Here is a 14,681-nt window from a genome sequence, read left to right as displayed (position 1 = left end):
TAACTAAAATATAGGTATATTTAGGCTAATGTTAGGTATTAATATTTATTTAATATTATATAGATATTATATTGTATATAATATATAGATATTATATTATATATATTATATATAATATTATATATATTCAAGCAATCGTTTAAGAGTCTCTGTCACTCTCTCTCTCTTTATCTTTATCTCCATTTGGGTTAGCACGTAAGGATCTCTCTGGCTCTGTAAATATTCTCACTTGAAATTCCATCAGAATCCGGCACTCGCCACTTGGCTGTGGCTGGTGATGCAGCACGAGGAGCAACAGTCCCGGCTCCAGAAACACCTGAAAGGGAAACGCCTGGGCGTGCGAATGAATGAGGACGAAATCTACATACAGCAGGTTGATGAACCCCATGCAAACCAACCAACAGTAGCGAACCCCGTAGTCGCTTTGTCCCTGCTCCAACCGGCAACCAAGATGGCTGACAAGGGAACCCCGGCGACCGATACGCGCTGATTTCTACTAAACTCTGCGCAATTGTTCCATCAGACATACCTAAGATATACATATGTATATATGTATATACATATATGTATAACCTTGTCATATACATATCTATATATGTATATAATTATTTAAATGTAATATATATAATTACTACTAATAATATTATTATTATATATATATATATATATATATATATATATATTATATTATGTAATATAATATAAATTATAATATAAATATAATTATTATAGTACACTATAAATATTATATAATATAATATAATATAAATTGAAATTGTTTTACCTATGTCTGTGGATATACTTTCACAGTAAGAAGTACAGTAGAAACTAGAAATACAGTAAATTCTTGGGTGTGTCTGTCAAAGCATTGCGCAAAGTTTCATCAAAATCGACGACCGGGGTTTCCTCGTAAATCCTCTATTTTCGAACTAGGACTGCGATTAATAATAACAATAATAATAATAATAATAATAATAATAATAATAATAAATTGTGGATTGCAGTAGAACCCCAGTAGAATCTCTGGTCGAATCCTAGATAAATCTGCTGGCTCCGGCGAGCTGGCTGCTGGTCTCCAGGGAGCCTCGATAGATTCCACAGTCGATTGCCCGCGAGAACCACTTTTGCCACGAGAGTAGACGCGCGACAAGTAGAGTCGCGCCGAGGCGCGCACACACACACACACAATTCGGATCCGCCGCCGTATTTCGGCAAACACGACTGCAAAGTTTTCGCCGGCTCTCTTGGACTTTGTAATATCCCCCCGCTGCATTATTAATGCCGAATATCGTTGTCCCTGTTTTGAAGCGCGCGCGCGTGTCAGCTTTCGCGTGCCAAAGTTGCGCGCAAATTACAATTTGTAATCACAATGTGTAATTCAATTAGTCGACGAATTATAATTGCAATACGACTATTGGTATACGACGTAATTGAATTACAATACATTTGAAATACGATGTAATTCAATTACAATACAATTGAAACACGAAGTAATTGAATCACAATGCAATTGAAACACGAAGTAATTGAATTACAATACAATTGAAATACGAAGTAATTGAATTACAATACAATTGAAATACGATGTAATTCAATTACAATACAATTGAAACACGACGTAATTCAATTACAATACAATTGAAATACGAAGTAATTGAATTACAATACAATTGAAATACGATGTAATTCAATTACAATACAATTGAAACACGATGTAATTCAATTACATGATTTAGTACCCCGTCCAGGACTCTTCTACGTAGTTTCCACGATCCAGTGTTGGCTCCCCTAAGCTTATTCGACGGAAAGTGTTATGTGACGTTAGTCGCTGATCTCGATCGAATGTTCGCAGCTCCACAAGGACGAGGACGTGCGGCAGGACGCCTCGATGCTGAACACGACCGCCTGGCAGGAGTACAGGCTGCTGACGTCGGTGAGCACGCCGGTGTTCGATCGCCAGGGCAATGCGAGAGCCTATAAGAAACACAACAGGACAAGGGTCGCGGATATGCTGGGCGTGGCGGGCACCGACGTGCCGATCGACGATATACGGAAGCTCACGTTGCCGTACAAGCTCGGCGTGAACGGCTACGCCTTCATCGTGTCGAACAACGGCTACGTGATACTCCATCCGGACCTCAGGCCGGTCTTCAAAGGCAAGCTGAAGCTCAACTACAACAGCATCGACCTCACCGAGGTGGAGATCCTGAACGATGGTCGGGAGCCGAGGTAGGTGAACGGAGAATCGAAGAGCTTCGACACCACGATCGCTGGAACACGGATTGAGACAGTAAATTTAACCTGTAAACAAAGTAAACAATTTGGGAAAGGGAGATACGATTATTCGAGCCTCGCGGCTCGAATTATTAAAGCATTATTAATACTATAAAGAAGTATTATTAATACTATAGATTACTACTATATTATAGAAAACAAAGTAAACAATTTAGGGAGGGGAGATACGATTATTCGAGCCTCGCGGCTCGAATTATTAAAGTATTATTAATACTATAAAGAATATTATTAATACTATAAAGAAGTATTATTAATACTATAGATTACTACTACAGGATGTCCCAAAAATGTCTTGCAATCCGAAAGCAGGGGATTCCTGAGGTCATTTGAAGCAACTTTTTCCTTAGCGAAAATGCGATCCGCAGCTCCGTTTACGAGTTATCAACGAAAAACAGTGACCAATCAGAGGCGAGATCGTTTGGCGCGAGACAGCCGAGCCAATGAGCGGAGCTGGGCTTCGCGCGCTCGTTGGCTGGGCCGCCGCGTGCCAGCCGAGCTCGCCTCTTATTGGTCAGCGTTTTTCGTTGATAACTCGTAAACGAAGCCTCGGAGAAAATTTTCGCAAAGGAAAAAGTTGCTTCGAATGACCTCGGAAACCTCCCATTTCCGGATTGCGAGACATTTTCGGGACACCCTGTAGATTAATACTAATCTAGATACGACTGGGTCTAGATTAAATAAGTAAAGACTAAGATGATTAATGGAAGAATGAAGTTGCTAGTTGGATTTTATTTTCTTGCGATTGGCGGAGACAATTTCTATTTTATGTACAGTCACTCGCGAAAGTATTTGAACACCTACCAGGGAAAAGTTTCCAAATTATAATACAGTGCCTGCAGAAGTATTATTAACACTATAGATTACTACTATATTGTAGATTAATACTAATCTAGATACGACTATCTGTACCCGAATTTTCCTTCAGCTTGTAAACAAAAATGGACAATTTGGGAAGAGGAGACACGATTGTTTGAGCCTCGCGGCCGTTGTTTCTATGTTTATTGATAATCGGTGACTATATAAAAACGACTCCCTTCGAAGTTGAACTCGTTCTAAAATAATCCGGTCACTCGCGAAGCCTATTCCGAAGAATTTTTCATTGCGGACAGATTGGAATATCTGCGGAAGTTCGGCCACGGTTCTCCACGCGAATCGTCCCCATTCGCTTTCTAATTCGATAAGGGCGCGCGGATGCTTTCATTCTCGAGCCGGTATGCACAAAGCAGAGTCTGAGAGAGAGCAGACCGTCCCTCCGCAATCAAACTTTCCCCGCAATAAATTCCGGCGGCGCGGCGCGACGCGACGCGACCGTAGAATAGGGCCGTGCGGTGTACCGGGTGTCCCAATATTACTGTCACTTCCGGGAAAATTCATTCGAAGCAACTTCTGCCGATTTCGAAGAAATTAAAGCTATTCTACATTTAGAAGATCGTGAAATCTTCACCGCGAGTCCGACTCCCATCGCTATACAGGGTGTCCCAAAAGTTACTCAAAAAAGGTTACCAAGGGGTTCCTGAGGTCATTTGAAGCAACTTTTTCCTTTGCGAAAATGCGATCCGTGGCTTCGTTTGCGAGTTATTGACGAAAAACTGTGACCAATGAGACGCGAGCTCGGCCGGCGCGAGGCGGCCGAGCCAATCAGCGGAACCGGGCTTCGCGCGCTCGTCGGCTCGGCCGCCGCGCGCCAGCCGAGTGCTCGCCTCTCATTGGTCACCGTTTTTCGTTAATAACTCGTGAACGAAGCGACGGATCGCATTTGCGCAAAGGAAAAAGTTCCTTCAATTGACCTCAGGAACTCATTTCCTTATTGCGAGTGACTTTTTAGAAACCGATTGTTTCCCGATGTGAGAGAAATTACTGCGTTTAGTTTAGTATTTTAGTTTTGTACAATCGTCCCGGAAATATTTTATCTTGCACAAAGAATTGTTCACCATGTTGCCGTCACGGCAGTCACGTGTAGCAACTAAGGAAGGAGTTACTTCGGATAATAACCTCAAATACCTCTTTAGGTTGCCCGATCGCTAGCGACTTTCGGGACACCCTGTATACATATTGCTTCCGGGGACTATGCTCCGGGGATTTCTTATTTTTTTTTTTATTAAAAACGAGCGCAGGAACCCGGGGCCGGAGGTGCTGGAGCTGCGTGCTGCGCTGGTCGACCACAAAACCGGCAGCATGAAAGGGGTGCCGGTGAAATTGCATTACGACGACAATCGTCGTGTGACCCTCGAAAGACGGGACTATTTCTACGCGCCGTTGCCGGGCACGCCCTTCGGCCTTGCGGTCGCTATACCAAATTACGGGACCACGTGGATCAAGGTAATTTCGTTTCTCTTTCTCTCTTTTTATCGTATCGTTTCTCTTTTCTTTTTTCTTCACTCCATTTTGATATGCTACTTCCTTTGATCAAGTAAATATTATTATCATTATTATCATATTATTATTATTATTATCGTCATTATAATAATTATTATTCTATTATTACTCTATTATTATTATTGTTATTATCATAGTTATTATATTAATTATTATTCTATTATTATTATTATTATTATTATTATTATTATTATTATTATTATTATTATTATTATTATTGTTATTATTATTGTTATCATCATCATCATTATAATAATTATTTTTCTATTATTATTACTCTATTATTATTATTATTATTATTATTATCATCGTCATTAAAAAAAGATCCATTTCAAAAAATATCATCCCATTCCTGTCGAAGGTCGGCGACGAGATCCGCAGGAACCAGAACATGAACATCGACATCTCGCAGTTCTTCGTCGGCGGCAACTGGAGGGTGCACCCCGGCTGGGTGTACTGTCGCTACCATTATCTGGAAGGTCACGAGTTCGAGGACACCGAGGAGGAGCTCGTACACTTTCTGGAGCTGATGAACAAGCCGGGCTGGCGATGGTCGGAGCAGTACGAGGCCTATTCGACGGAGCCTGTCACGGAGAACGACACCTTGAACTGCGGCAGCAGAACGCTCTCGCAGGACGATTACTATTGCAACAAAGAGCTGATGCAGCTGTTGGTGTTCGACGCAAAGGCGACCAACGGCAGCTTCAACGAGGAGTTCCGGCTGGAGGAGCCGAGGGCGAGGCAGCTGGTCAAGATCTACGGGATCTTTCTGCGGTTCGTCGCCACGCAGAGCGGCCTGACCAGATGGCATCATTTGGACACGAACAGAGTGCCCACCGAGGACGACGGCATCGTATTCGGGGACCTTCATCGGAGAGCGGTCAACGAGCCCTGGTACAAGGGCGCCATTTTCCAGAATATCGCCGACCCTGACAGCATTTCCGTCACGGGTTCGTTATTCGTGCATTATGAAAGAAAAGCAACCGGATAGTTCTCGCGGTCCGAGGCACCGAAACTGTTTATTTTATAAGGCTATGTACAGAGTGTACCGAAAATGTCTCACGATTCGAAAGTGGCGGGTTCCTCGGGTCATTCGAAGCAACTTTTTCCTTTGCGAAAATTTTCTCCGAGGCACCGTTAACGAGTTATCAACGAACAAACAGTGACCAATGAGAGGCGAGCTCGGCTGGCGCGAGGCAACCGAGCCAATGAGCGGAACCGGGTTTCGCGCACCGGTTCTTATTGGCGCACTGTTTTTCGTTGATAACTCGTTAACGGCGCCTCGGAGAACATTTTTGTAAAGGAAGAAGCTGCTTCGAATGATCCGAGGAACCCGCCATTTCCGGATTGCGAGACACTTTTGGGACACCCTGTATATTATATATTAGGCCATATTTTCAGGACACCCCGTATTGTCATCTAGACTCACGCGGTTGCTATTACGCGTAGCGTGAATAATAATATAATAATAATAATAATCGAGAAATAATAATCACAATAACAGAAAAGTAATAATAATATTAATAATAATAATAACATAATAATAATCACAATAATAGAAAAGTAATAATAGTATTAATGGAACAGTGATAGCAATATTAATAATAATAATAACATAATAATAATAATAATCGAAAAATAATAATCATAATAATTGAAAAGTAATAATAATATTAATGGAATAGTAATAATAATATTAATAAAAATAATAGAAAAATAATCAGGAAATATGTATAAGAAATACAAAGCGGTAATGAATTCGTTAACGATTCCAGTTCCATGGGAGGCGGGCGCGGACGCCATAGTGACGGCCTCCATAGGGATATTCCCGAAAGACGGCGGTAAAACCGCGCCAGCGGCGGTCGTTGGCTTCCAAATGCCCATGCGGGATCTTTACAACAGATTCATCAACCTGACCTCGGAGCCGGCTAACTCGAGCATGAACTGCGCCCACGGCTGGATCGATTGCTACCTGCTCGATCAGAACGGTTACGTGGTGATATCGGAGGCGCACAACGACACCGGCCAATTTATGGGGACGCAGGAGGGCGCCGTCATGAACTCCATGGTGGGCCAGGGGCTCTTCAATCCGGTGGAGATTTACGACTACCAGGCGTGGTGCGAGGAAATTGTGAGTGAGCCACGCCGCGCTACGTACAGCAATGTCTCTCTAATTGACGCTCGGTTTGTCCAGAAAAATGGACAATTTAGGGAGAGCAGATACGATTATTTAAGCATTGCGGCGGTTCGTTTTCATAGTTACGAATTGTCGAGAAATATAAAAACGAGCCGCAAGGCTCGAATAATCGTATCTCCTCTTCCCAAAGTGTCCATTTTTGTACGCAATCTGAGCGTCAGTTAGGGAGACATTACTGTAATCTGAGCGTCAGTTAGGGAGACATTACTGTAATCTGAGCGTCATTAAGGGAGACATTACTGTAATCTGAGCGTCAGTTAGGGAGACATGACTATAAACTGAGCGTCAGTTAGGGAGACATGACTATAATCTGAGCGTCAGTTAGGGAGACATGACTGTAATCCGAGCGACAGTAACGGAGACATTACTGTAATCCGAGCGTCAGTAAGGGAGACATTACTGTAATCTCAGCGTCAGTTAGGGAGACATTACTGTACAGTAATTTCTCTCTAATCAATATCTCTAAGATCTATTCGATCCTACTCGCGTACATCGAGAAAGATCGTTGCATCCTCGTTGCAACAATCGGCTAGGAAAATCGCGCAAATAAAGTCCGAGTGCATTACGAAATTGGAAACGCGATAGACGCTCGGCGTCGGTTAGACGGCACCGGCTCGCCGTCGGAGTTTCTAATATCGTCTGCGGGCGGGTTCGCGGCTCGGCAAGAAGAAAAAGTTGTCGAGTCGGGAGCGTGGTTCGGAAGCACGGCGGGAAGTTTCGCGGGGAAACGTTTTCGCAAAACAAAGTGGGGAAACTCGGCCAGAGAGACCGGCCAGGTTGTCCGGCCTCCGGCGCGACGGCAAAAACATTTTCCCACGGACCACGAAACTGTTTTCCAGCGCATCCAGGATGCGGCCAGCACTCTGACGGACCCGCTGATGCACCTCTGGAAACTGTTGCTCTGGTTTCTGCTGCGTGCCGCGTGGTTCGCGACCCAGTTCGCCAACTTGCCGGTCGGCCTGGCCAAAGTTCACGCCGACGAGGACGCGCCGGACCCGCCGCCGCCCCCCAAACCCTATCTGTACCACTATCCCTGCGATCAGAAGAGGATCTTGTACATGATGAACTACACGGTGGCCGGCGAGGGCGTCTCAAATCACGAGGACTACTGCTCCAGGCCGTTCTATGCTCGCAGAGTAAGCGATCCTGTTTCGAGCCAGCAAGAATTTATTATTTCTCTCTCGAATTCGCGAGAATTCTCGGGGAACAAAATTACCAGGCGCTCTCTGAAACGCTGCTTTTTAAGCATGAAAATTGTTGTCCGACTGAGCCTCGCGGTTTTCCAGAAATAAATTGCCAAAGAACGCGTTCTTGTCGAGCCAGCAGAATTTCCTATTTTTCTGAGACCGCGAGCAACTCTTTCGAGACCCGTAACTTTCGAATTCGCGAGAATTCTCGAGGAAAAAAATTACCAGACGCTCTCTGAAGCGCTGCTTTTTAAGCATGAAAATTGTTGTCTGACCGGATCTCGCGGTTGTCCAGAAATAAATTGCCAAAGAACGCGTTCTTTCGTCTCGTGCGAGCAGAAATTCCTATTTTTCTGAGACCGCGAGCAGCCCCCGTCTCTTTCGAGACCCGTAGCTTTCGAATTCGCGAGAATTCTCGAGGGAAAAAATTACCAGGCGCTTTCTGAAACGCTGCTTTTTAAGCATGAAAATTGTTGTCCGACCGGGTCACGCGGTTTTCCAGAAATAAATTGCCGAAGAACGCATCCTTTCGTCTCAAGCCAAACGCGTCGTTCACATTTGCGCGCGCGCTCGGACCTTTTTTCCTCTGAGAGCCGTAACTTTGCAAATGACGCGAGATTATTCGGAGAAAAATTACGAGAAGTACTCTCTGAAAAGGAGCTTTTTATATGTGAACATTGTTTTCCGCCTGAGTCTCGCGGTTTTCGAGAAATAAGTCGTGAAAGAACACGTTCTTTCGCTTCCCGGTTGAGCCAAATCACCTCTCGACCCTTCGACCTTATTTTTCGCCGACTTACATTACCGTCGTTGACGAACTGCAAATCTCTTTAAATAATTCCAAATTCCTTGCATTGCTCATTTATTCGCAACTATATTATCTTGTATTCAGGATAACCCATTTGGGTCCGAATAGACCCAAACTTCGTCATCCGAGTATTAACACTAGAACTACCAAGTCCTAAAAAAGCAATTAATGTGTATCGTTTTCGTTGCAATTTATTCCTTGTAATAAAAATGTTTATCCCAACTGAACAATCACAGCACTGCGTACAGTTTTAAAAATAAAGAAGCACATATATACACTTTATATACAGAGTGTCCCAAAAATGTCTCGCAGTCCGAAAGCAGGAGATTCCTGAGGTCATTCGAAGCAACTTTTTCCTTAGCGAAAATGCGATCCGCGGCTTCGTTTACGAGTTATCAACGAAAAACGGTGACCAATCGAAGAGCGAGTGTGGTCGGCGCCTCGCCCTCGCGGCCAATGCCGCGTCGCGCCGACCGTCTGGCGCAGCGGCAGTAGTCGCGAGGGCGGGGCGTCAGCCGCACTCGCTCTCCGATTGGTCATGGTTTTTCGTTAATAACTCGTAAACGAAGCGTCGGAGAAAATTTTCGCAAAGGAAAAAGTTGCTTCAAATGACCTCGGGAACCTCCCATTTCCGGATTGCTAGACATTTTCGGGACACCCTGTATAAGTGTACAATATAAAAAAAAATAAAATAAATAATACAAGTGTATACGTAATAACATAAATAAAGAAGTAATACACTTCAATAAAGAAGTGTACCTAAATATTTCTCCTAGAAATATTTTTACAATATGAAATACTATAAAGAAACAAATGAGAAACCAGTCGTTTAACTTGGTAGTTCCAGTATCGAGTACACAATGGTTTAACAATGTTGTCCGCGCGATCTGGCCGAGGAAAAATATTTCTCTCGGGGATAAAATTGCGCTCGGAGCGCGATAACAATGCGTTACGGATTGTTACGAGCGTGTTCGCTGTTTAAATAAATATGATATCGTTTTACGCAGGTGCCGCACACGAATCTGCTGCTGGTGGTGGTGGACGCGATGTACGCCACCTGTTACAAAAGATTAGAGGTGACGCCGGTGATCATTTCGCCGTTGGAGTACACGAACGGGTCCGAGAGCGCGCCCTGCCATAAAATGCCGCTGAACGACCTGAAAAGACGGCGCCTCGAGGGCTGTTTCACCGAGCATCCCCTGGAGGACGAGATCGATAGATGCGGGGGGGCCGCGGGGCTAGCCGTGTCTTTGCTGTTGTTCTACGCCGTGCTCGCCAGAATTCTCTCCGCGTTCGCATGACAAGGTTATGTCACGGCGTAAATGACAATCTCCACGCAGCTGACGAACGAGCGCGCGCGCGCGCGCTCCCATGCAATTGTAAATCGCTGATCAGCGACTGTGGTCAACTGTGCACCCTCGCGCCATCTGTGAAATAAAATTAAATAATAAAATAATAAAATAAAATAAAATTAAATAATAAATAATAAATTCTTCGCGGTCAAGCATTTCTTATGGCGACTTATGGCGTTCAGTGTTCACGACGCTTTGTTAATTTACTCGATCGAGTGTAGGGCAAGCGTGGGTATTTCTGCGGATGCCCGAAATACTGCGGTATCTTGTAAAAGTAATAAAATCTAACATTTTGCAGTGTGCTATTTTTTAAGAATATGTCTGATAATTTCTTTACACGTTTAACCCTTCGCACTCGAAGCTATTTTAACCGTAAACCGAAATAATCTTCGCGATCGAGCATTTCTTGTGGCGACTTACGGCGTTCAGCGTTGTCGACGCTTTGTTACCGCGTCGATCGAGCGTAGGGCGAGCGCGGGTATTACTGCGGACGCACCAAATGCTGCGGTTACTTCGATTGACCTCAGGAACCCCTCATTTGCCGATTCCGAGCCATATGGATGACACCAAACGGTTCCCAATGTAACAGAAATTATTGTATTTAATTCGCGTTTCGGACAATCGCCTCGGAAATATTTTATTTCGCGCGAAGAATTGTTCGCCATGTTTCCGGGTGAAAAGTTACCCTATTAAAAGTTATTTACATAGAAGTGTATTGAAAATGTTCCTTTTATTCTATCCTTTTTTTCATAATTATATCAGCGCGGATGAATAAGTAATTAGAAACGGTCCCACGGACAGGCAATAGCAGTTAAGGGTTGAAATTGAATTTCCATTACGACGTGGCATTAATCTAAGAATTTCCTGGCTCTTTCTAGAACGTTTCGCGGGAGACGATACTCCAATTAGCCATTTAATTAAACTCCCAATGATGACGCGGCTTTAAACGAAAAATTGATTGCATCTCCCGAGAATATTTCTGTCCGTAAAATAACATACGGGAGACGATTCCTCGATCGAATTTCGAATGCAATTCTTGCTGCGATACAGTATCGAACCGAATATTAAGCAATTGAAGCAAATGTCGTTTGCCAATAAATATATTGCATAATATAGAGAACATTGTGTTTAAAGGACGACGTAATTAATCCACGTGACAGCAGAGGTCGTTGAACTCATTTTTTAGGTTAGCTATAACGCTACAAGGACCAAAATACGAGCAAAAATACAAGCTTCGAGCTTAAAATTAAGTCCGCGTTTAATGTTCCACGGCAATTTTTTGCGGAATTTTTGTGATCGATCTCGGGCACTTGCAATCAGCCGGCAACCTGGTTTATCCTGGCACGGATTCCATGGCACAATTTTTGGCCCACTTTTTAACACTTGTATTACTAAATTTCTGCGTAATAAATTTCTTACTAAATTTCTGCGTAATAAATTTCTTACTAAATTTCTGCTTAAATCGTGAAAACGGCGCGCAGCTCCGAACCTTCCTCTTTCGAATAAATATCCAAGAAGGACATTATATTTAAAGAACGACATAATTAATTCATAAGAGATCGTTGAACTCATTTTTTAGGTTAGCTGTAACGCTACGAAATCCAAAATACACAGCGCCGGTTTGAGAAGTCAAGACAGCCTGAGCTAAAAAGCTCGGATAAAAAATTTTCCGAAATTTTTGTCGCTGCTCTTCGTTCTTCTCGAAGTACTCGTTAACTTTTATTGCAGACATTTTCTTGTCACATTAGCGCAAATGCCTCAAAAATCGGTACGACCGTTGCGATGAACACCCTGTACAGTCCCCACCAAAAGGATTAGCACGCTCGCAGAAAGTTAAATAAATTTGAGAAACCGCGATAGGAAATTGTTAGAATTTCTTCCATTTATTTCAAAACATTACGACAAAAGAAACGTCAATTTCATGAAAGAAAATTCAATTTTCCTCTCGACGATATATCCACGGCGTTTCGTAATTATTTCGTGACCTAATTCGCAAGCGTAATTCACGAGCGTAAATCTTGTCGGTAACATTGTCCGCATACTTATCGGCGTCGCTACGGAGTACAACAGTTACACTGGTCAGACGAAATGCTCGTCTTTGAATAGCTGCGCTAGTAAATAATATTCGAGGTTAGACGATCAGCGACAGTGTACGTCGATATTTTTATCACTTTATCCAAAGATAATGCTGAAACGAACAGCTTATTATTAATTAACCAAACTATAAATGCCTGAAGAATCAGAATTCATCAGAATTGTGAACGGAATCAGCGTTCGCATAAAATTCAATAAACGGTTAAGCTAATTGCACGAGTGAAAAACACTTAATGTCGTAATTTCGACAACAGGATGCCATAAAACTCAACGCCGAACCTAAAATATAACCTAAACAGAACGAGAAATTACAATTTACACTGAACCCAGCAGGTGTCCCGATACTTTTGAACAGGGTTGTACACGGTCTAATCACGAACCCAACAGACAATTCGGATATTGGAGGAAGGCTGCAAGACAGAGAGAGATTCAAGGATTATCCGTCGTTCGAGAACGCTTTGAACTTCCGGACCGCAATGCAGATGGAAACGGCGTGGCCGTAAACAGCTGTTGTCGCGTGTGTCATCCGATGATATCGGATGATAATAACGGTTGAATCTGTCCCGGACTCTCTGACATGTATCGACGGCGTCGCGACGCCAGGGACCCGAACTGGCGCGGCGCGGCGGCGTCTTACGAGAGTAGCCCTGTTCTTTATTGCGGGACAAAGGCCGCCGGCAGGAAGCCGCGTGCGAGGAAAAAAAGGACAGAGAGCGGCTGACGAAATGTCCTTCCATCGCGACGCGTCGCATCGCGTCGGTTCGAGATAGGATTCGGTCGCGGCGCGGCGCCGCCAAGTCTGTCGACGGGACGAGCGGGGTCTTGTGTCCTAGTATCTAGAAAACACCCATCCCTCCGCAAGGCCATTTCGAGTCTTCCGCCCGTTTCATTAAACCCACACCGGCTCCAGATAGTCTCTGTAGAGTGAGCGCGGGTATTACTGCGGACCCAAACGCTGCGGTATTTTATAAACGTAATAAAATCTAACATTTTACAGTGTGTAATCTTCTGGAGAAATAAATATTATAATATAAATTATTAATATGATATAATTAATATAATATAATATAATATAATATAATATAATATAATATAATATAATATAATATAATATAATATAATATAATATAATATAATATAATATAATATAATATAATATAATATAATATAATATAATATAATATAATATAACATCATATAATATAATATAATATAATATAATATAATTAATATAAAATATATTATAATAATATTATACGTTTAATATTGATAATTTATGACATGGAAGTAACAGTAATCGCAGTTTTAATTCGTTTATCGACTTTTGATGTTCGGAAGCTTATGAAAACTTTGAGTCTTATGAGATATTCCTGTATTTGCTGTGAATGCGGATTCCGTTCACAATTCTGATGAATTCTGATTCTTCAGGCACTTATAGTTTGGTTAATTAATAATAAGCTGTTCGTTTCAGCGTTATCTTTGGATAAAGTGATAAAAATATCGACGTACACTGTCGCTGATCGTCTAACCTCGAATATTATTTACTAGCGCAGCTATTCAAAGACGAGCATTTCGTCTGACCAGTGTAACTGTTGTACTCCGTAGCGACGCCGATAAGTATGCGGACAATGTTACCGACGAGATTTACGCTCGTGAATTACGCTTGCGAATTAGTTCACGAAATAATTACGAAACGCCGTGGATATATCGTCGAGAGGAAAATTGAATTTTTTTTCATAAAATTGACGTTTCTTTTGTCGTAATGTTTTGAAATAAATGGAAGAAATTCTAACAATTTCCTATCGCGGTTTCTCAAATTTATTTAACTTTCTGCGAGCGTCCTAATACTTTTGGAGGGGAGTGTACAGGGTGTTCATCGCAACGGTCGCACCGATTTTTGAGGCAATCGCGCTAATGTGACAAGAAAATGTCTGAAATAAAAGTTAACGTGTACTTCGAGAAGAACAAAGAGCAGCAACAACAATTTCGGAAAATTTTTTATCCGAGCTTTTTAGCTCAGGCCACCTTGACTTCTCAAAACGGCGCTGTGTATTTTGGACTTCGTAGCGTTACAGCTAACCTAAAAAACGAGTTCAACGACCTCTTATGAATTAATTATGTCGTCCTTTAAACATAATGTTCTTCTTGGATCTTTATTCGAAAGAGGAAGGTTCGGAGCAGCGCGCCGTTTTCACGATTTAAGCAGAAATTTAGTAAGAAATTTATTACGCAGAAATTTAGTGATACAAGTGTTAAAAAATGGACCAAAAATTGTGCCATGGAATCCGTGCCAGGATAAATCAGGTTGCCGGCTGATTGCAAGTGCCGCGAGATCGATCACAAAAATTAAACGCGGACTTGATTTTAAGTTCAAA

General features: G+C 42.6%; 1 protein-coding gene across 2 annotated transcripts in view; it reads left to right on the top strand.

Annotated features, from left to right (window-relative positions):
- Ca-Ma2d (Ca[2+] channel Muscle-specific alpha2/delta subunit) overlaps positions 1-10,922 on the top strand; it is a 28,353-nt gene extending 17,431 nt beyond the window's left edge. Inside the window, exons 7-13 of one of the 2 annotated variants that reach the window (XM_033472059.2) lie at positions 245-373; positions 1,853-2,229; positions 4,410-4,614; positions 5,033-5,621; positions 6,447-6,802; positions 7,708-8,004; positions 9,868-10,922. In XM_033472059.2, the coding sequence (XP_033327950.2) occupies positions 245-373; positions 1,853-2,229; positions 4,410-4,614; positions 5,033-5,621; positions 6,447-6,802; positions 7,708-8,004; positions 9,868-10,161 (2,247 nt within the window). In that variant the 3' untranslated portion in view covers positions 10,162-10,922. The remainder of the gene's footprint in view (positions 1-244; positions 374-1,852; positions 2,230-4,409; positions 4,615-5,032; positions 5,622-6,446; positions 6,803-7,707; positions 8,005-9,867) is intronic. The other variant, XM_033472060.2, reaches the window with a different exon arrangement.
- Positions 10,923-14,681: the final 3,759 nt, after the last annotated feature.

Source organism: Megalopta genalis, unplaced genomic scaffold (assembly GCF_051020955.1).
Source record: "Megalopta genalis isolate 19385.01 unplaced genomic scaffold, iyMegGena1_principal scaffold0037, whole genome shotgun sequence".
Classification (NCBI taxonomy): Eukaryota; Metazoa; Arthropoda; class Insecta; order Hymenoptera; family Halictidae; genus Megalopta; species Megalopta genalis.
The sequence above is the reverse complement of the archived record's forward strand: the minus strand, read 5'-3'. Positions and strand labels throughout refer to the sequence as shown.